The sequence below is a fragment of the Choloepus didactylus genome, chromosome 13, assembly GCF_015220235.1.
Source record: "Choloepus didactylus isolate mChoDid1 chromosome 13, mChoDid1.pri, whole genome shotgun sequence".
NCBI classification, from domain to species: Eukaryota; Metazoa; Chordata; class Mammalia; order Pilosa; family Megalonychidae; genus Choloepus; species Choloepus didactylus.
The window spans coordinates 21,348,626-21,369,515 of NC_051319.1; the positions used below are offsets into that span (position 1 = coordinate 21,348,626).

General features: G+C 37.0%; 1 protein-coding gene across 2 annotated transcripts in view; it reads right to left on the minus strand.

Annotated features, from left to right (window-relative positions):
• EDIL3 (EGF like repeats and discoidin domains 3) overlaps positions 1-20,890 on the minus strand; it is a 469,327-nt gene that overhangs the window by 231,809 nt on the left and 216,628 nt on the right. For both annotated transcript variants that reach the window (XM_037801476.1, XM_037801475.1), the window contains one exon: positions 14,519-14,647. In XM_037801476.1, the coding sequence (XP_037657404.1) occupies positions 14,519-14,647 (129 nt within the window). The remainder of the gene's footprint in view (positions 1-14,518; positions 14,648-20,890) is intronic.

Genomic DNA, 20,890 nt, shown 5'->3' on the forward strand with positions numbered 1-20,890 from the left:
GCTGAACAACCATAATCACATACAACTTGGAGCTTCTCCTCCCCAGCTTAGGTGTACCTTACTTAGGCTGGAAAAATTGCAGTGGTGATGAAGCGGGGCCTGTGTGAAAAGAGCAAAGCAGCCCCCTTGTATATCTAAATATTTAAGTTATAAAGCTAATAAATAATTAAATAAAGTATGTTCTATTCTCCTGCCTTTCTAACAATGTGGAAGACTAGGCTTGGTTTAGAACTCTGATACCTCAGATTTCCATGAAATAAAGTGAGGGCACTGGGTGGAGTGGCTCCCAACCACCCTTGTCTATGGAAACCCCATCACAAACACAGATATGGAGAAAACATAGAGAAGGAGCCCACATAGGCCATGGAAGAATAGTGGGTGCCATTTGGGTAGAGGATTCTAGAAGGGGGAATATGAGTCCTGTAGGCATGATGCCTTGTGCTCAGGGACTCCTTGCCCAATTGGAAGGCAAGATGCCAAAGGAAGGCCAGAGCAGAGTCTCTAAAGTGAGACCTGGGAGAAGGCCCCTTCCCAGAAGGTCCCAAGAGAAGTACTAGGAAGGGAAATAGGGTTATTTTTTCCTGTCTCATTCCAATTCATCTACCACCTTCTAGTTGTGTTTTGACCTCTCTAGTGTCAGAGTAACTGTTTGAAGGTAAGTTTGAAATGTGGCATTGGTGACCCCAGTGGCTCATCACTCTGGGGATCCACCATTATCTGGTGACCCACTATTATCTTAGGAGAGAGTCAGCTTTTCCAGTCTCTCCTAAGATAATACAGCAGCTTAGTTTTGACAGTCAACATCTGGCCCACAGGAAATCCACTCACATTCTTTCCCTGCCATATCCTGGAGGTGCAGTTCATTTGCAAAGCAGTCCCCTACCCTTGCTCTGTATCAGGCAGGGGCAGCTCAGGTTCAGCCTCCTGCCCTTAGACCTCACCAGGAAGGTATGGAATACTCAGTGTTTTTTTTCTTTCTGATATCCCCAAGGTCTCTTTTTTTCCTTTTCAGTAAATAATTTACTAATATCAAGTATATGGGGGTAGGGTGGGAGAGGGAATGATGATTTGCTTTTAAAATCCAACAAGGCTCTTGAGTTTTGTAATTGAGAAACCTTAAGGAATCAAATTTGGGCAAGAAATTTAAACCTCAAAGAGTAACTCTATTTTCAAATGACAAAAACAAGTCATGTCCAAAGTCCCTGAAAAACAGAAAATGACCAGGAGGTTCATTTTGAATATATTCTCTGAGCCATTTGAGAGTGGCAGGCCATAAACTTTAGCAGCAAGATTGCTGCCAATAAATATTTTTCTTCAATTCAAATAGCTCTGAAGAGGAAAGAATAAGACTGTGTTCTCAGTTAAAAATGCCATTTATACTTTTATAAGAACTACATTTAAAAAAGAAATTGAAATAAGTTATTGTTCCTAAGAGTTTAAAATTCCAATTAAAAGAACAGAGCCCATTAAAAATTAAACTACCCCCAAGGAAAAAAGACAATTTCACATTTGTTTAGTTTTTAATATATAAGACCATCAATGCAAAAACGTACTAGATGCCTTAAATGACTTTTAAAATAAGAAAGTTATTGGTATTCCAGGGACTTATCTAACAAGACTTAAAAGATCAACCAGTGTATCCAGAGATAAACAACAATCAGCCACCCTAAGTCATTTCACCTACATAATTTAGGATAATTTTGGCAGTAATGTATTAGCATCCATGTTATGGCATTTTTCATAGAAGAAAAATGCACACTACAAATTTTAGGGAAAAAAATCCACATAGAGCTGCAGATAAAATACAGTGTTAATGAGCTGCATCCTAAAGGAAGACATAGAAAGTGATTCTGGAAAATGCTAGCTATATTGTCACCAAAATAATGCCTTATCAAGTTCTAAGTGGGATCCCTTGACTACTCTATTCAGAGATGGTGAATCATTTATGCATAGCTCCTCAGAAATTTGAGATAATTGCCCTGCCTCTAAGAAGGCTGACTTGGAACTCTGAAGCTGGTCATAAGGGAATTGACTTTACTGCTGTACATGCTGCGCTATGATCTTCTCATTACATATGCAGAGCCATCTGGGAAGACTTTGAAATAATTATTTATTTTTAATACATACCCTGCTTATTCCACAATACAGGTGATATAGCCTGCAGTGAAATCCTTATATATTAAAATTGTTAAAAATAAAAATAGATATCCAAACCATAAGGAGAAATGGGAGGAATAATTGAAATAGGAACCTAGGATAGGATACCTACTGAACTTGAATGTTAAGTTTGTCTCTGTCAGACAAGCAAAATAGCATTTATAGTTCTCATTATCCAATAACATGATTCATCCCAGTACCTCAGAAAAGAGGAACATATGCTTCCCTGAGTTACATAAAATGTACAATAGTACACTGATGACAGATATCCTCTCCTTCCTTCATTCATTCAACAAATATATATTTAATATTTACCAACTATGTGACAGGGCCTTGTAGACAAGTAAAACAGATACATGATCCTGCCAAGAAATGGCAAGTACTCCCAGAAGTTCTGGTACAAGAAACAAGACAATCCCAATTATCTCCATTGCAATTCACCATGGCTTTCTCTAGGTTTCTATTTTGGTAATCAAACAATAATCACTTGTTTAGTGAGCTCTTACTACTCATTCATTCATTCATTTATCAAATATATAAATATATTTTGCCTCCTATGGGCAAGCAGAATTCTAGGTTATGATTGCAAATTAAGGATGATTCAGACAGAAATTATACTTAAGCTACCTGGGGAGATGAGAAACACACAAATGTAATACAAAAAGAGGAAGAAGAAGAAGAAGAAGAAGACAAAAAGGAGGAGGAGGAGGAGAAGGAGAGGTAAAGGAAGAAGAGGAACATCATACAAGGTAGAAAGTGGAGGGGGGCATTTTTTGTGGAGGAAAAGGTGGGAATCATGTAAATGCTCATGGAGCACCTGGGCCTGGCTGGTAGAGGGATAAAGGAGAGGGCTTCCTGGACACCTGAAAAGTATATCAGCAACGGCAGTGTGATGGGAAATCACAGAATGCAAAGAATGAATGGCAAGTTGCTCACTTTGCAGAAGCATTTGGCATATAAAAGGAAAATGGGCAATGAAGTAGGGGAGTTAGGTCATGGTCAGATTTTGGCAGATTAGTTTCAGATTATGGAGCTGACATTCCTAACTGTGCTGGTAGTGATGCAGAATAGAAAGGAAACACACAGCTAGGTTCTTGCCCTAAGGACTTTACAATTTATATGGAAGACAAATGCAAGATCATTGCATTTATTAGTTCCATGTAACTTTCTTCTACCAAATGATGTATAGTATTCTATAAAGAAAGCAATTACATGACCTGCACAGTTCTGAGAGGGCCACATATTCAGAGTCATCTGATCTGTGACAGAACCACCTTCTACTGTGCTTACCTTTTTCATGTGACTATGGGTTCTGAGAACCTCTTTCTCTCAAAAGGATAACTCCTGTGCTTCGCTCCTTTCTAAGTGCTTCTAGCTTCTGGCTTACAATATTATTCTCAAAGGACTCATTGTCTCAGCTTTGAGAATGTAGCTCACAGAAGCCTTCAGCTCACTCTAAAAAGATGCAGCATTAAGGCATACACAACTGGGATAAGGCAGCAGACGTCAGACTGAGCTGGTGAGAAGGAATATGAAGAGAAGTGACTCTAAGAAAAACAGCACGCTGACTAGAAACCACAAATAATGGCACAGAGTGAAAGTGGCAAATGGCTCTCTAGGTAATCTTGATGGAACATACCTCTTATCACTCCATCTCTCAGACAAAGAAGTCACCACATGCAGGGCAACAAAAATATAACCACTATCTCTGGGGACATTCGTAAGTGCTGAATAAATGCTTTCAGACAGTATGCATGGGTGAGTGTTCCTTCTCATTTATATCTGCATTGAAACATGTATATGTGTAGATACGAACAAACCCTGCACATTAACTTCAATCTCACCACACTCTTGCCTCCTTCATACTTACCCTTCTTCTGACAATAACACCCATATGTCCTGTGTCTCCAGCTCACTTTGTTTTCATCGGTCTTCTCTTTTGCCTAACAATAAAACTCTCCATCTGAGCTTCTGATGTCACTCCCACACCCATTTCTTCTAGGCAATTGAGTTGAACAATTTTAAACAAGCTTTACAAATTTCTTGTCTAAAAAAATTTATCTATCATTCTTTTTAAATTGCAGGGCTCCTCAGAGCCTTCAATAATCTGATGAGCACTGACAGTCTCCAAAAGGAGGAGATAATGTAGAGTGTTCTCAAACTTGTTTGGCCACAGAGCTCTTGTCAGATGAAGCAGACTTTTTTTCCATGTTACTCCATAAGCTACTCCACAAACTTCTTGATCGTATATACCATTAGAGTTCTTTCGTGACTTCTGCAGAGTTCAACATTATAGGAGACATGGGGTAAGTGAATAATGCATTTAAGAATTGATTAACAGACAAATGGTCCACACATTCATTTATTTATTCAACCAGTATTTATTGAGTGCCTACTATGTTGACCTAGGCACAGTTAAGTCATAGGGAACACAGCAAAAGCAAACAAATCAAGTCCCTGCCCTTATAAAATTCAAACGATGTCTTAAATCATAGAACCATGTCATAGAAGGCCACCCTGGAATATTAACACATGAGCAAAGCTGGAATAAGTAAAAGAAAGGGAGAGCTTCGTGTTTACCTAGGGAAGAGTGAGCTAGGTAAATGAGCACAAATGCAAAGTCCCAGCCTGGAAGCAGGCTTGGCATGTTTGGAGACAACAAGGAAAACAAAGTAACCAAAGTAGAAGAACTATGGAAAGCAGTTGAAGGTCAGGTAAGAGAGATAGTAGGGAAGAGAACATGTAAGGAAGGCTTTGGTGGTCACTACAAAACTTTAGATTTTTACTCCACATGGGCCAGGAAGCCATTGGAGGGTTTCGATCACAGAAATGACCTAATAAGATTAATATTTTAAAAAGATCACTCTGGTTATGGTTTTTAGAATAGATTAGGGAAAAGTATACAGACAAAAGAAGTTTAAGTGGTATATCAGAGTGAGTTGGTAATGGTGCCTTGGGGAAGAAGCAGAGGTGGTAAGGAGATTGGAATCTAGATACATTCTTAAACTAATCACAGAGCATAACTCTTTTAAGGGGCTTTGTTGGCAAGCAGAAAACTGGAAAAATAGCATTAATAGAGTCTCTCTCTCTCTCTCTCTCTCTCTCTCTCTCTTCCTCTCTCTCTCTCTCCCTGTCCATCTCTCTCTCCCCCCAGCAACTGAGGTGTACACTCTCAAATTACAGAAGTTTGCTTTTTAAATTGAGGCTTTTAGTTTTCCCATTTTCTCTGCTGCATGATTAGCTCAGATAAAATCACTGTTTCAGTACTAATTTCTTCTTTCATGATTAAAGAGTATTTTGAAAATGAATCATAGAAATAAAAATGGCAGCTTATGAATGTAACAAACTTCTAACTGTACGAAACACTTTCACAAATATATTAAATTGCCTCAGCATCCCCAGCCTTACCTAAGAGTAGGCAAAGGGCCCCAGCTATATCCATCTTAAAGAAGAGGAAACAAATGCTTAGAATAAACATTAACACAAGTTGATATGACTTGTTAATAGAACAGTAGGAATTGAAGTTTGGGTCTCTTCTACAGATAAGTGCTCAAACCTGCAAACAATCCTGCCTCATTTTTCACATAAACTAAACTCATCTTATTTAGAGCAACTCAGGAGCAATCTCTTTACTTATCATTAAGAAAGCCTTTTTCAGGTGGTCCAGGGGAAAGGAAATCTCATTTAGAAATGTTTTCATTTCAGATGTACCTTATAAAATAAGTATCTGTTTATCTAAGACCAACTTATTTCCAAAGGATACACAGCCTTAAATTTCTCTAAACTTATGGGCATGATTGTAAATCAATCAGGAATTGTGAGAGCAAAACCAATCAAGTTGCTTTCTAAAGGCTGATGTTAGTAAGTACACACTCAATGCAATTGTGATTCCTATCTGTCCTATTAAAATGTAAATTACATACTCTTTCAAAATCATTGTTGTATTTTAGCCTGTAATTATATTACTCTTACTTTACATATCATGTTATAATGTTTTCTCTAAAATATACTGTATTACACTATTATGAGCCAGCAAACCTGAAAGATGAAGTAACAAACAAGGCAAGTAATTTTATGGATCCTAAAAAATCTTGAAAATTCAATATCTTAAATAATATCATAAATATGCATATGCTTGTGTGTATGCATTTATCTTTAAAATTCTAGATTCTATCCTAATGATGCTGTTGAAAATGAAAACAAATGGCAAACTGAAAATTATAAAATATATTATACCACCCAAGTCTATGACAAGAAGTAAAAAAGAAACATTTATAATGTTACTGAAATCCATGAGCAAAAAACAAATATTTATGATACTAGTGTAATCCACTTCAAAATATTTTCTAAAACTGAACACTGTTCAGCCACTCCCCAGTTCCCATTACCACCTCAGTCCAAACCACCATCATCTTACAGGTTCCATTCTTGCACCCAACAGAGCCTATTCACCAGCAGACAGAGTCATTCTTCAGACAGAAATCAGTTGACGGATTCCCTTGTTCTCCACCCTGCAAAGGTTCCTTCCATAAGTACAATAAAATTAAAAGTCCTCTCTGTGGCTTATAAAGCCCTACATGATCTGGCTCTTGATTCCCACTCAGGCCCTCTCCTCCTCACTCACTTGGTTCCATTCACCAATCCAAGCACATGTGTATCTTAGGGCTCGCTGATTCACACAGGTGGTGCCCTGACTTCATTCACAACTGTGCCGAAATGTCACTCGTGTTCTCATTTGGCCAGGTTCTAAAATACCACTCTCGCACCTCCACTCCCTAGTTCTTATCCTTATGAGTCAATACTTGATATTACATAATAAATTACTGTGTTATTTTTTAATTGAGATATTTATTGAGATAATTGTAGATTACATGAATTCTAAAAAAAAAGAATACAAAGAGATATATGTATACTTTTTCCAATTTTCCCCAATGATAGCATTTTGCAAGCCTATAGTACAATATCACAACCAATATATCAATACTGATATATACATCACTAATTCAAATTTTCTTAGTTTGATGTACTCCCATTTGTATTTACATATTTAACTCTATACACTTTTATCTAGCACCAGAGTCAACTTACTGAATGGTTCCAACAGCACAAGGATCCCTCATATGCTGTTTTATAACCACACTTACCTCCCTTCCCCATCCCAAATCCTTGAAACCACTAATCTGTCCTCTATTTCTGAAAAAAAGTAAGACCTCTGTCAGTTTTGGGGAGCACTTAAAGCAGTGATTCTGAGGAAGGCCATTGAGGGAAGACACTTTGAACAACAAGGACAAAAATGAGCTTGGAATGACTGGCTCTGTTAACAACATTTCAAAAATGCTGTATAAATGGAATCATACAGTATGTGCTCTTAGGATTTTTTTTTTTTCCCACTGAGCATCGTTTCCTGAAAGCTCACCCAAGTTGCTGCATGTATCAACAGCTCCTTCCTTTTCACTGTTGAGTAGTATGCCATGGTGTGTATGTTCCACAGTTTGTTTAACCATTCACCTGTTGAAGGACATCTGGACTGATTCCAGTTTTGGGTGTTTGCAAATAAAGCTGCTGAGAACATTCATGAACAGCTTTTCGTGTGAACCTAAGTTTTTTGTTTTTCTAGAATAAATGCCAAAGATTAGTACAATCTCTGGGCTGTGTGCTAAATGCATGCATCATATTTTTTATTTTTCTTTTCCCCATTAGAATAAAAGCCTTCTGATATCAGAACTTGGTCTATTTGAGTTCATTGCTGTATGCAGAGCAGTGCTTGGCACAGAGTAGAAAGTTAATATGTATCTGTTGGAAGAGTAAGCTTCGGGTTCTTCTGGAGATTTCCTTCCATGTGCACAGATGCATTCACTTCTAGAACTGATTGAGGAGAAGTGAGTTTTTAAAAAAAAACAGTTCCGTGGGAAAGATGGTAGAAATGAGAATAAGAGACATGTGCCCATGTCACCTGGCCCTCAGCAAGCCTGAGTTATCACTGAGTCCTTAGTCAGAGAGCATTTAGGGCAGGAATAGGGAGCAACTGTGTTCATACAGGGATTTGTGAGGGTCTGCAAAGAACTACATGACTTTTGGCTCCAAGGAACAAAGCAGAACCCAACATTTTTAAAATAAGTAGATCTGCCCTAATGTTAGCTCAGATGATGTGCAGTTGTAGCCCTGGGTGGAAACCAGCAGAAGACAGAGTAGCCTGGCCATGCTCAGTATGCTCCAGGTAGAACCAGCAGACAAGGAGGGAGTCAGTACTTGTAACTAAGCATGTGATGACCTCATGAAATAGTTAAGCAAGATTTCAATAAAGATTTGTTAAATGTATAAATAAATAAATGATTTCCTGACTTGACTGGGGAAACCTGTAGTGAGAATGAGCCATTGTAATTTGGAAATCAATGTCATTATCATCATATAGTGGGAGGTCTGGAAAATTCGGGTTATATCCAAAAAATATTTTTTATAAAGTGCATCTGTGGTACTATCTTTATTACTGGAGAGATCATTTATAAAATCATGAATGGATCCATTCCAGAAGCTCAGAACTATTAGTATAAAAACACCAACTCTGTGAATATAATCGTTTAACACGTACCTATTCAAAGTTTGTTGTTTTGCTCAACAACAAATTTCTTTCTTAAAGTAACAGAAAAAAAAAAGAATGTGAATATTTTACTGTTATTTAAAGTATCAATTTTCAAATATTTTGAGTTTGTGAGAATCTCAGTGTTTCTTTGCATGGATCACAAAGTTGTGTCTGTATTTGAATAGTGCTTCTGTGCAAATATCTATTATATATATACGCTCTTTGGGAGGCCCCAACCAAATAAGGAAAACAAGGTAATAAAAATGCCTTGGAACTCTGGCTACTGCAGATAGAAAAGGGATAATATGTTTCAAGAACAGTAAATTAATATCTTCATCTGGCCTGATTCTTTCAGTTATTCAGAGGTTCTTGCTGTAAGATGATTTATGTTTTATTTAGCAAAGGTTGGATGACAAAATTCAATAAGGTCGTGAAAATATAAATTCACTGGGATTATATTTATCCTAAACTTGGTTTCTCTTTGAGCATTTCTCAGCTTAGGTTTTTTAAGGCACTGTAATTCTTCACTATATGGTTCTAGAATGCTGATTCCAACCTTGGTTGCACATTAGAATCATCTAAGGAGATTTTAAACTCCTAATGCTTAGACCATACCCCGGACCAATTAAATCAGAATCTCTGCAGTGGGAGCCAGGCATCAGTGTTCTTTACAGCTCCCTGGGTGATTCTAATGTGCAACCAAGGTTGAGAACCAGAGTTCTAGGACCATCTGGATCAGTTTCACTAGATACTTGTTAAAAAGGCAGACCTGCATCCAAAACTAAGTTTAATAATTTGGAATCTCTATAGAAGAGGAATTCCTCTATGTTAAAGGAATCTATACATTTAACAGGCCTTGGTGTGACTGATATGTATGCCATGTTTGAGAACCTTTGGCTAACAGAATCAAGGTGGCACATATTGACTTGCAAAATCATCAGTAAAAAGGAAAATTTGAATTCTCAGTCCACAGTCAGAAAACTTTTTTGGAGGTCTTAGTCAATGTAGTTATATAGTGTGCAGGTGTCAGTAATAATGCTGGTAAAGTTTCCACACATTTTTTAATGAATTCTTTATTAGGGCAAATTGATCCTCTAGTAGAAAAGCTAAAATAATAAAGGGCATCAAGGTAAAATTAGAAAGAGCAGCTAAAAATAATAATTGTCTATAAAAATTAAGAGTGTTAAGAGAGGACTTCTTATAGAAAAGCACCAAGCCCCATACTGGCCTTCCCTTTATCCTCACAAGCAAAATTCTTAAAAAGTTACAATTAAAATAATTTTAAAGGAAGGGAAAATTTCAAGACCAATAGGAAACTTCGTTATAGTTTAATGGTAATAATCCACTCAACATATCTAGCCCTTTACAACTTGTAAAGCATGTTCTGAATCATCTCATCTCCTCCTCACAAATACTCAATGTAGGAAATCATGCCAAAGGATAATTAATTTTACAGGTAAGATATTTCCAGCAATAACACAGTGCAAAGTTCTCAGTGTTTGCGAAACTGAGTTGAAAAACCTGAGGTGTAGAACCAGTTAGTGCCAACTGACCCTTCATCAATGGATCAAGATAGACGTGCACTGAAAGTGAGGTCTATTCCAAGATTCTTGCCTTAACAGCATACTTCCTCCTCTGGTGTAATTTGGAGATTGAGAAAAATATTGAAGGTAAGTGTTCATTCTTTAAACCAGTGGTTCTCAAGCTTGGTAAGCCTAAGGATCATCAGGGTGATGTTAACTAAACCCAGGGCACCACCTACCACAGACAGCAAGTAAGTGATAAATACATGATTAACACAAGTAACGATTATCATCAAAACAATATCATTGACTATTGCCTAGCAAAGTTAAACTTTAAGTGACAAAAGTAAAATGACTCATGGCCTCAATAGATACTTGTTGAATGTATGAATCCATTAATCAATGATATAAAACTAAGATTAAACTGGTTTACAATAGTTAGCAATATATGTGAAGAGGCACATTTTAAATACTCTCTTTTTTTGTTCAACTAAATTAGTGGGAGAAAGGACTAGAGAATATTTTTTCTGGAGCTAAGCTAATAACATGGGACATTTCTTTAAACCAGTCCTTTTTCTTGTGGGGTTTGGGGGATTCCTAGATCCATCCTCCTTCCTTGTGGGATAGGAATTCAGAAAATTTGTTCTTAAAAAGAAATCAAAAGCAGCAGAGCTGTATACAGGCAAGGAAGAAGGCCTTCAGTGGGAAGACTGGCAAAGATTTCTGGGTATGAAGAAATAGTCCTTGCCTAAGGCATTAGATTCGTTACTAGGGCAACAAATAACATACGATTACTTCTATGCAGCTCAAAGTGAACTACTTCCAGCAGAAAACTGTTTGTTTAAAAATGCCTTTCAAATGTCTAACATCTAGACAATTTTGGTGCTCAACCCATCCTATAATTTACATTATATGCATAAAATCCTTCACAGTAATCTATGGAAATTTGAAAACATGTATAATTTGGACCTTCTGCATAAAATCCAATGCTGATCATTGCTATTTTATAAAGTCATAATCTCATGTTACTTTCACGGCCATAAAAAGCATATGTAGGTAATGGTAATGCTGGCATTGGAAATAATTTTTCTGATTACTAGTATAATGACAAAATAATAGTTAAACTAATCTTATTGACTATATTATTGTCATTTCTGTATCATGAAACTGGAAGTTCCTTAATGTCTGGCCACATTCCAAAACATATTTAATTAGCATTCTCTCATATAGAACTACAATTAATAACCCCTTAAAATATGGCATCTGAAGAATTTTTTCAATTATTTTTTCCAAATGAAATGTTCATATTATATTTTTGTGTTTCTTTCTTTTATTGATTTGCAAAAACCATAACGAATATTTTGCTTATAATTTATTGTTATGTAACTGTAGGCTTTGCTATCTTAATCTATGAAATGATCATATTTGCTTACTGGAAGTCTTGTGCAATAGTTTTCAAACGCCAATGCATGTGGGAATCATGTGGGGAATATTCTGAAATACAGAGAATCTGATTCAGCAGGTCTCATGTGGCACCTGATAATCTGCATTTCCAATAAGCTTCCAAGTGATGATGATGCATGACCATGCTTTGAGTAGCAAGGTTCTAGAGCATAACTGGACCATCAAATTTTTACCACTGAAAAACCTAAATACCTAGTAGTACATGCAAGGGATTATAGAGATGCTTTTCTGTTTCTCCTATCTGAAGGAGCTCTCAAGTCTCTTATCATGTCTAAATCTGCTTCCCCAATATATAATCCTTTTCAATTTCATCTATAAAGAGGAAGGCTTGATAACCTTTGTACAGTGAGCAAGCTATCCATTTAGTCATAAATACTCTCCAAGCTGGTATGAACCAAAGACCATCTATTTCTAATTCAGTTCCCTCATTTTATGTCTTCAATCATTGCCAGGTCAAGTGACTAGCCCAAGGTCATTCTTCCAATAACTAGAAAGGTCAGAACTCAAATCCATGCCTCTGATTCCAAATACAGGCATTTTTCCTACCTTTTCATTGTCTTTGATAATGATACACACCAGAGAATGGGCCCAGGTGGTTTGAACCAAAAAGTCGCAGTTCTGAATTAAATCTCTCAGCCTCTTGCTTCACTCTGCAATTCTTAGCTTGGGTTTAAGGTCTTGTGGGGGGTTGGATACAGTAATGGGGGAAGGTTTCTTTGTGCTTCAAAACGAACCTTAGGTTTCAATGCAATTATGTGAATTTATGAGCTTATTTGAGCATGGTGTAAGACTACAGGAGAAAAGCCTTAGATTTTCCACTGTGGTGAATGGGGTTAAGAATTATTTGATCTAGTTCCCTGAACCTGCTGGTTCTCTTGAAACAATTCTTATCCAGCCGGTGTGGGAGTCAGAGGCAGAGAAACCTCATTTACACTGGAAAAAAACAAATTATATTTGATGCCTTAACTGGACGTCAAGGCCCTTAAGGTAACTGACATCACACTGATCAGAATATGAACAACAACAACAAAAAAGCCCAGTTATGTGAAAAGAATTTTGTGCAGTTACACGGACATTACTGCTTGGAATTTAGACCTGGATTCTCCCAACCTGTGGTTTAACGGCCAGCCCCAACTTCACACTGACTCAGCAACAGGTCCTGGTGGGAAGGTTAAAAAAATATGAAATACTTACGTGGTATGAGAGGTTTATACAGGCCTTCCACATACTTTCCTTATAAATGTTTTAAAGATTTACAACACTAAGAATCTGCTTTGTATACTCTCATCTCTCCCACTCTGTCCCTGGAGCCCTATACCATAGAAAAGGGAAACTTAGGATGACATGACCTCGGGTCAAGGACTATCTCTGAACATTGGTAAATATCCCATCATGTAAATTATGCTCTCATTTCAGAGGGGGATAACTCTGTAAATGTGTGCACTGTACATAAGCAGCTCAGAAATGAGGTGTTGAAGTGGGGTGGCAAGGCTCTCTTCTCCCTCAGGGCATTGGTTGCTGAAACCAAATCACAAATTTTTGGTAAGTGAGAAAGCAAAACTTAGTGACATCCTCTTCAAAGGATTAAGTAGATTTCAAGGCAGCCAAGATGCTGGGTTACCTTCTCTGTCTTTCCAGGGCTATTTCAGGGAGTTCACATGTAAAATCTGAATGTTGATGCTACGGTTAGAGAAAATCAGCCTCAGCACCTCTTAGAAAACAAGTAGCCTCTTATTTCATCACTGGTGATACGAACTTAGAAACAGTTACAAGCACTTCGGTGTCAGTTGTAAGGTACAACTATCTATGTCCCGTATCAGGCTTCCACAGAAATTCAACAAGTTCCTGGCTATGGCAAGTCTCCAGAAATATACAAATGCCTCCAAATTCTCAGAGCTAGGAGGCACTCTATATATTTTGCGGATGGGTAGAAATCTGGCTCTGGCTGACATACCCAGCTTTGCCTCACTCATTCTTAACACCATTCTCTTAACCATCACTCAGGTGTTCATGGCTCATATGTTCCCTCCCCATTCTCCCTAAAATGGGCTGTTCCCCTTCCTCTGATCAATATCCCATCCCCCATCAAGATGGCTGTGTGAGCGCCCTCCCTACAGCTCTAATCTACCATAGGCTCTGCCCACTGAACTCTTCCAATAATTAAGTACGTACACCACTGGTATAGCAATTATGATCAACCACGCTTCTAAGAAGAAATCTTCACCAGTGGGTCTACTCTGCTTAAATTTCCAAGCTAAATAAGAATGAGAATAAAAGAGAGAAGTGCAGATACCTACTTAATACTTCAAATATTTTCACATTAAAAATGCCAACAAGTAAGGAGGAGGTGACTGGCTTATAGATAAGAGCAGGGTAGGACATTTTAATTTATTTGCTTTTCTTTTTTTTTCCTTTCTTTTCTTCAGATTGTGTCTGAACATAGTCACCAGAATAATTTCTGGGAAGCATGAAGAATGAAGCTTCAGAACAAGTTTGAAAGACACAGACAGAAGTCAGTTTATTATAAAACAACATTTTGTGAGTATGGATGAACAATATAATGAAAAGAGCTGACTAGAAGATTATTTAGCCTACCATGCTACTGATAGGAGTCAAACACAAGCTAGGAGTCATCAGCAGGTGATTTTGTGTATTCAGTGGGAGAGAAGCAAAATTAGCCAACTGCCAAGGCTCTCTGCTGCTGGAAGATACTGATTCTACTGAAAACAACAATAATGACTTGTATACTTTGCAATAAATAATAATAAAAGCATGATGACCATAATTAACTTACTGTGCTGACAGTGAATCCCATTAAATCCTCGGGGGCATTTACAAACATAGCCTATGAATGTGTCCCCTCTGTATGCTTCACTTATTTCACAAATTCCTCCATTATGGCATGGATTAGGAATGCAGGGACCTGAAAAACAGAAGGAAAAAATAAAAAATATTGTTGCAAGATACATAGGCTGAAAACTAGACATTGTGCCATCACAGTGCCTAAATTCTTAACAATTTTTTAGAAAAAGTGTTTTGGATATTAGTGATACAGAGAATGAATGGCTGAGTGTAAGCTCCGGAGACCAATGACCTGGGTTTAAACCCTGTTTAAACCACCTTCTAGTCATGTGGTGTTGGGAAATTGTTTAGCTTCTCTGTGCCTCAGTTTCCTCTTCTGTTAGATGTCAATAATAATAGGATCTATGTCAAATGGTTATGATACAGATGATAAAAGTTCATATATATAAAATACCCAGAGCAGCACCTCAAAAAATATTAGCACTAAATAAATGTTAGAGACTCCAAGGTGTCCATGTTCTGTATGTTTTCAAAGTAATTCCAAATGACAATTTCTGCAGTAATGAGCTCTGAATATCTTTTGTCCCCTGCTGATGTAAATAGCATATACTTGCAGATGATTAGATGAAGCAGACAGTTATTTGCAATATTTTATAGACTACTTAAGAATTCATGGTAGGGTATATCTCTGGAGAAACACAATTTTGCCAGTCTAAAAGTAGTAGCTCAAATGTCATTAAGATGTCAATTCTACCCAAACTCATCTACAGATTCAATGCAATCCCAATCAAAATTCCAACAACCTACTTTGCAGACTTGGAAAAGCTAGTTATCAAATTTATTTGGAAAGGGAAGATGCCTTGAATTGCTAAAGACACTCTAAAAAAGAAAAACGAAGTGGGAGGACTTACACTCCCTGACTTTGAAGCTTATTATAAAGCCACAGTTGTCAAAACAGCACGGTACTGGCACAAAGACAGACATATAGATCAATGGAATAGAATTGAGAATTCAGAGATAGACCCCAGATCTATGGCCAACTGATCTTTGATAAGGCCCCCAAAGTCACTGAACTGGGTCATAATGGTCTTTTCAACAAAAGGGGCTGGGATAGTTGGATATCCATATCCAAAAGAATGAAAGAGGACCCCTACCTCACACCCTACACAAAAATTAACTCAAAATGGACCAAAGATCTCAATATAAAAGAAAGTACCATAAAACTCCTAGAAGATAATGTAGGAAAACATCTTCAAGACCTTTTATTAGGCGGCCACTTCCTAGACTTTACACCCAAAGCACAAGCAACAAAAGAAAAAATAGATAAATGGGAACTCCTCAAGCTTATAAGTTTCTGTACCTCAAAGGAATTTCTCAAAAAGGTAAAGAGGCAGCCAACTCAATGGGAAAAAATTTTTGGAAACCATGTATCTGACAAAAGACTGATATCTTGCATATATAAAGAAATCCTACAACTCAATGACAGTAGTACAAACAGCCCAATTATAAAAATGGGCAAAAAGATTGAAAAGACAGTTCTCTGAAGAGGAAATACAAATGGCCAAGAAACACCATGAAAAAATGTTCAGCTCACTAGCTATTAGAGAATCAAATTAAGACCACAATGAGATACATCTCACACCCGTTAGAATGGCTGCCATTAAACAACAGAAACTGCAAATGCTGGAGGGAGATGTGGAGAAATTGGAACTCTTATTCATTGTTGGTGGGACTGTATAATGGTTCAGCCACTCTGGAAGTCAGTCTGGCAGTTCCTTAGAAAATTAGATATAGAGTTACCGTTCGATCCAGCGATTGCACTTCTCGGTATATACCTGGGAGATCGGAAAGCAGTGACATGAACAGATATCTGCATCCCAATGTTCATAGCAGCATTATTCACAATTGCCAAGAGATGGAAACAACCCAAATGTCCTTCAACAGATGAGTGGATAAATAAAATGTGGTACATACACGCAATGGAATACTACACGGCAGTAAGAAGGAACGATCTCATGAAACATATGACAACATGGATGAACCTTGAAGACATAATGCTGAGCAAAATAAGCCAGGCACAAAAAGAGAACTATTATATGCTACCACTAATGTGAATTTTGAAAAACGTAAAACAATTGGTTTATAATGTAGAATGTAGGGGAACTATCAATAGAGAGCAATTAAGGAAGGGGGAACAATAATCCAAGAAGAACAGATAAGCTATCATGGGTAAATTTAACGTTCTGGGAATGCCTAGGAATGACTACGGTCTGTTAATTTCTGATAGGTATAGTAGGAACAAGTTCACAGAAATGTTGCCATATTAGGTAACTTTCTTGGGGTAGAGTAGGAACATGTTGGAAGTAAAGAAGTTACCTCAGGTTAGTTGTCTTTTTCTTACTCCCTTGTTATGGTATCTTTGAAATGTTCTTTTATTGTATTTTTTTTTTTAAATTTTTTTTTTTATTTTTCATACAGTTGATTTAAAAAAAAAAGTTAAAAAAAGAAATAAGAAGGAAAAAAATATGCAGAGTCCCCTTGAGGAGCTGTTGGAGAATGCAGGGGTATTGGTCTGCCCCACTTCGATGGTTGCTAACATGACTACAGACATAGGGGACTGGTGGTTTGATGGGTTGAGCCCTCTACCACAGGATTTACCCTTGGGAAGACTGTTGCTGCAAAGGAGAGGCTAGGCCTCCCTATAATTGTGCCTAAGAGCCTCCTCCCGAACGCCTCTTTGTTGCTCAGATGTGGCCCTCTCTCTCTAGCTAAGCCAACTTGAAAGGTGAAATCACTGCCCTCCCCCCTACGTGGGATCAGATACCCAGGGGAGTGAATCTCCCTGGCAACACGGAATATGACTCCTGGGGAGGAATGTAGACCCAGCATTATGGGATGGAGAACATCTTCTGGACCAAAAGGAGGAGGTGAAAGGAAATGAAATAAGCTTCAGTGGCAGAGAGATTCCAAAAGGAGCTGAGAGGTCACTCTGGTGGGCACTCTTACGCACAATTTAGACAACCCTTTTTAGGTTCTAAAGAATTGGCGTAGCTGGTGGTAGATGCTATCAAACTATCAAACTACAACCCAGAACCCATGAATCTCGAAGACAATTGTATAAAAATGTAGCTTATGAGGGGTGACAATGGGATTGGGAAAACCATAAGGACCACGCTCCCCTTTGTCTAGTTTATGGATGGATGAGTAGAGGGGTGGGGGAAGGAAACAAACAAACAAACAGACAAACAAACGTATCCAGTGTTCTTTTTTACTTTAATTGCTCTTTTTCACTTTAATTATTATTCTTGTTATTTTTGTGTGTGTGCTAATGAAGATGTCAGGGATTGATTTGGGTGATGAATGTACAACTATGTAATGGTACTGTGAACAATCGAATGTATGATTTGTTTTGTATGACTGCATGGTATGTGAATATATCTCAATAAAATGAAGATTTAAAAAAAATAAAAATAAAAACAGTGATGGATTTTCATCCAAAAATAAATAAATAAAATAAAATAAATAAAAAATAAAAGTAGTAGCTCACCAAAAGTTGCAAACATAGAGACGAAAGGCAGATAGTCATGTTTAAGCTTTGAGAAAGTAACTTCAAACAGAGTGGTTGGTACCTGTGACAACCAATGGATGTGTGGAACTCAGATTTTCCTTGAAGACAAGACAGGTCTCAAAACTGAAAGGTGTAGTGGAAAGATGACCTTAAGTGAGAGTAAGAATTTAAACAAATCATAAGTGCTGGGGAGAAAATTCTGCATAAAAGCCAACAGAATAGATCAAGATTCCTGGAGAAGGAAAAGAGGAAAGCAAGCATTCACCTGGAGGTAAAACAATTGCACACAAAAAGGGCAATCTTAAAAATTATACCACATATTCAAGGAAAGAATCATGTGCAGAGGAGCTGAGAAAAACTGATCAGTTAAATATAGACTACTCTAAAGTTCCAGAGTAAGTTGGACCAAGTATCAAAGAAGAGCCTAAACACAAAGCCAGTCAACAAGAAAACCCTAGACACAAAGGAGAAACTGAGCAACAGTTAATACATCAAAATAATCAGATACTAAGACATCAGCAAAAAATTACAAGCTATACTAAAAAACAGGAAGATATGGCTCAGTCAAGAAAACAAATTAAGACTTCAGAGGAGACACAGAATTTGGAACAACTAATCAAAGAAATTCAAATATATTTCCTAAATCAGTTCAAGGAAATGAAGGAAATTATGGATAGGAAAAAAAAAAAAAAACTAATGGTGGACATAGAGCTAATGGATATTATGAATCAGTATGTAATCATAAAGAAGAATTTGAAGTTTAAAAAGAAGTATAACAGAAATTGTGGGGATGAAAGGCACAATAATATAGATTAAAAATACACTAGAGGTAACCATCAGCAGATATGAACAGGCACAAGAAAGAATCAGTGAGTCAGAAGAGAGTACAACTGAAATCATACAGTCAGAAGAAGAGCTAGAGAAAAGAATGGAAAAAAATTGGGCAATGTCAGTAAAAATTTAGTGACAGCATGAAGTGTAAAAACTTAGGCATTATGGATGTCCTAGAAGAAGAAGAGAAGGGAAAAGGGTCAGAAAGATTATTTGAGGAAATAATAGCCGAAAATTTCCCAACTTTTATGAAAGACAAATGTATACGTTCAAGAAGCACAATATACTGCAAACAGAATAAACCATAATTGACTTACTCTGAGACACAAACTAATCAAAATAGCAAATTTCAAAGATGAAGAAAGAATTCTGCAAGCAGCAAGAGAAAAGTGATTTGTCACATACAAGGGATCCTCCATAAAGCTTAGTGCCAATTTCTCATCAGAAACCATGGAGGTGAGAAGGCAGTAGTATGATAAATTTAAGGTACTGAAATAGAAAAACTTCTAGCCCCAAATTCTTTTCCAACCAAACCGACCTCCAAAAATAAGGAGAGTTTAAAACATTCACAGATAAGCAGAAACCAAGAGAGTTCATCCACAAAAGACCCATCCTTCAAGAAATACTAAATGGAGTTCTGCAGGTTGAAATTAAAAGGCAGGAGAGAGTGCCTTAGAGTAGTGTCAAGAAGAGAAGACATTTGGAAAAGGTAGCTAAAAGGGTAAATGCAAAACCCAATAATACTGTATCCTCAGTATGTAACCACTTTTTAATTCCTATAAGAGTCAGTATACAATATAACAGGAAAATGTCATAGTTCCTGATAACGGGCATGCAAAAATATAAAGAGGTCAGGTGGGGCAAAAAAGCAATATACACGGGGGAAATGTTGTGTTATGGGAGCAGAGAACATTCATGCAATTGAAGCTAAGTTGTTATCTTTTCAAATTAGTAGGTTATAGAAGCAGGTTGTATAATACAAACCCCAGGGTAACCACAAAGAAAGAATTTTTAAAATATACAGAAACAGAAATGAGAAGGGATCAGTCAGATACATCACAAATGATCACCTATACAGAAAAGAAGAGGCTGCAACAAAAGAAAAGAGAGGCAAAAAAGATATGATATATAAAACCAAAGGACAAAATGGCTGAAGTAAGTACAGCATTTATAGCAGTAACACTGGATGTTAATGGATTAAATTCCCAAATCAAAAGACACAGATTGGCAGAATGGATGAAACAGCACAATTCAACTATAGATTGATTACAGCAGACTCACCTTAGACCCAAAAACACGGAGAGGTTGAAAGTGAAAGGATGGAAAAAGATAACCCATGCAAATAGTAATCAAAAAAGAGCTGGGTAGCCATATTAGTATCAGACAAAATAGATTTTAAATAAAACACTGTTGGAAGACATTACATATTAATTTAAAAAGGAAACTACATATTAATAAAACGGTCAAATTACCAAGAAGAAATAACAGTCATAAATATGTATGCACCTAACCACAGTGATGAAAAATATATGGGGCAAACACTAGCAAAATGGAAGGAAGAAATAGACACCTCATCAATAACAGTTGGAAACTTCAATGCACCACCCTCAATAATACATAAAAATCAATCCTAAGATCATAAGGCAACAGGAGCTTGAATAATATATATAAATTAACTAGACTTAGCAGACATATACAAAACGTTGCACCCCAAAAGAGCAGGATACATATTCTTCTCAAGTGCACATGGATCCTTCTCCAGGATAGACTACATTTTGTGTCACAAAATTTCTCAATAAATTTTAAAAGACTGAAATTATACAAAACCCTTTTTCTGATCATAACAGAATGAAGCTGGAAATCAATAACAGACAGAGAACTAGAAAATCCAAAAATATATGGAGGCTAAACAACACACTCATAAAAAATCAGTGGGTCAAAGAAGAAACTGCAAAGGAAATCAGT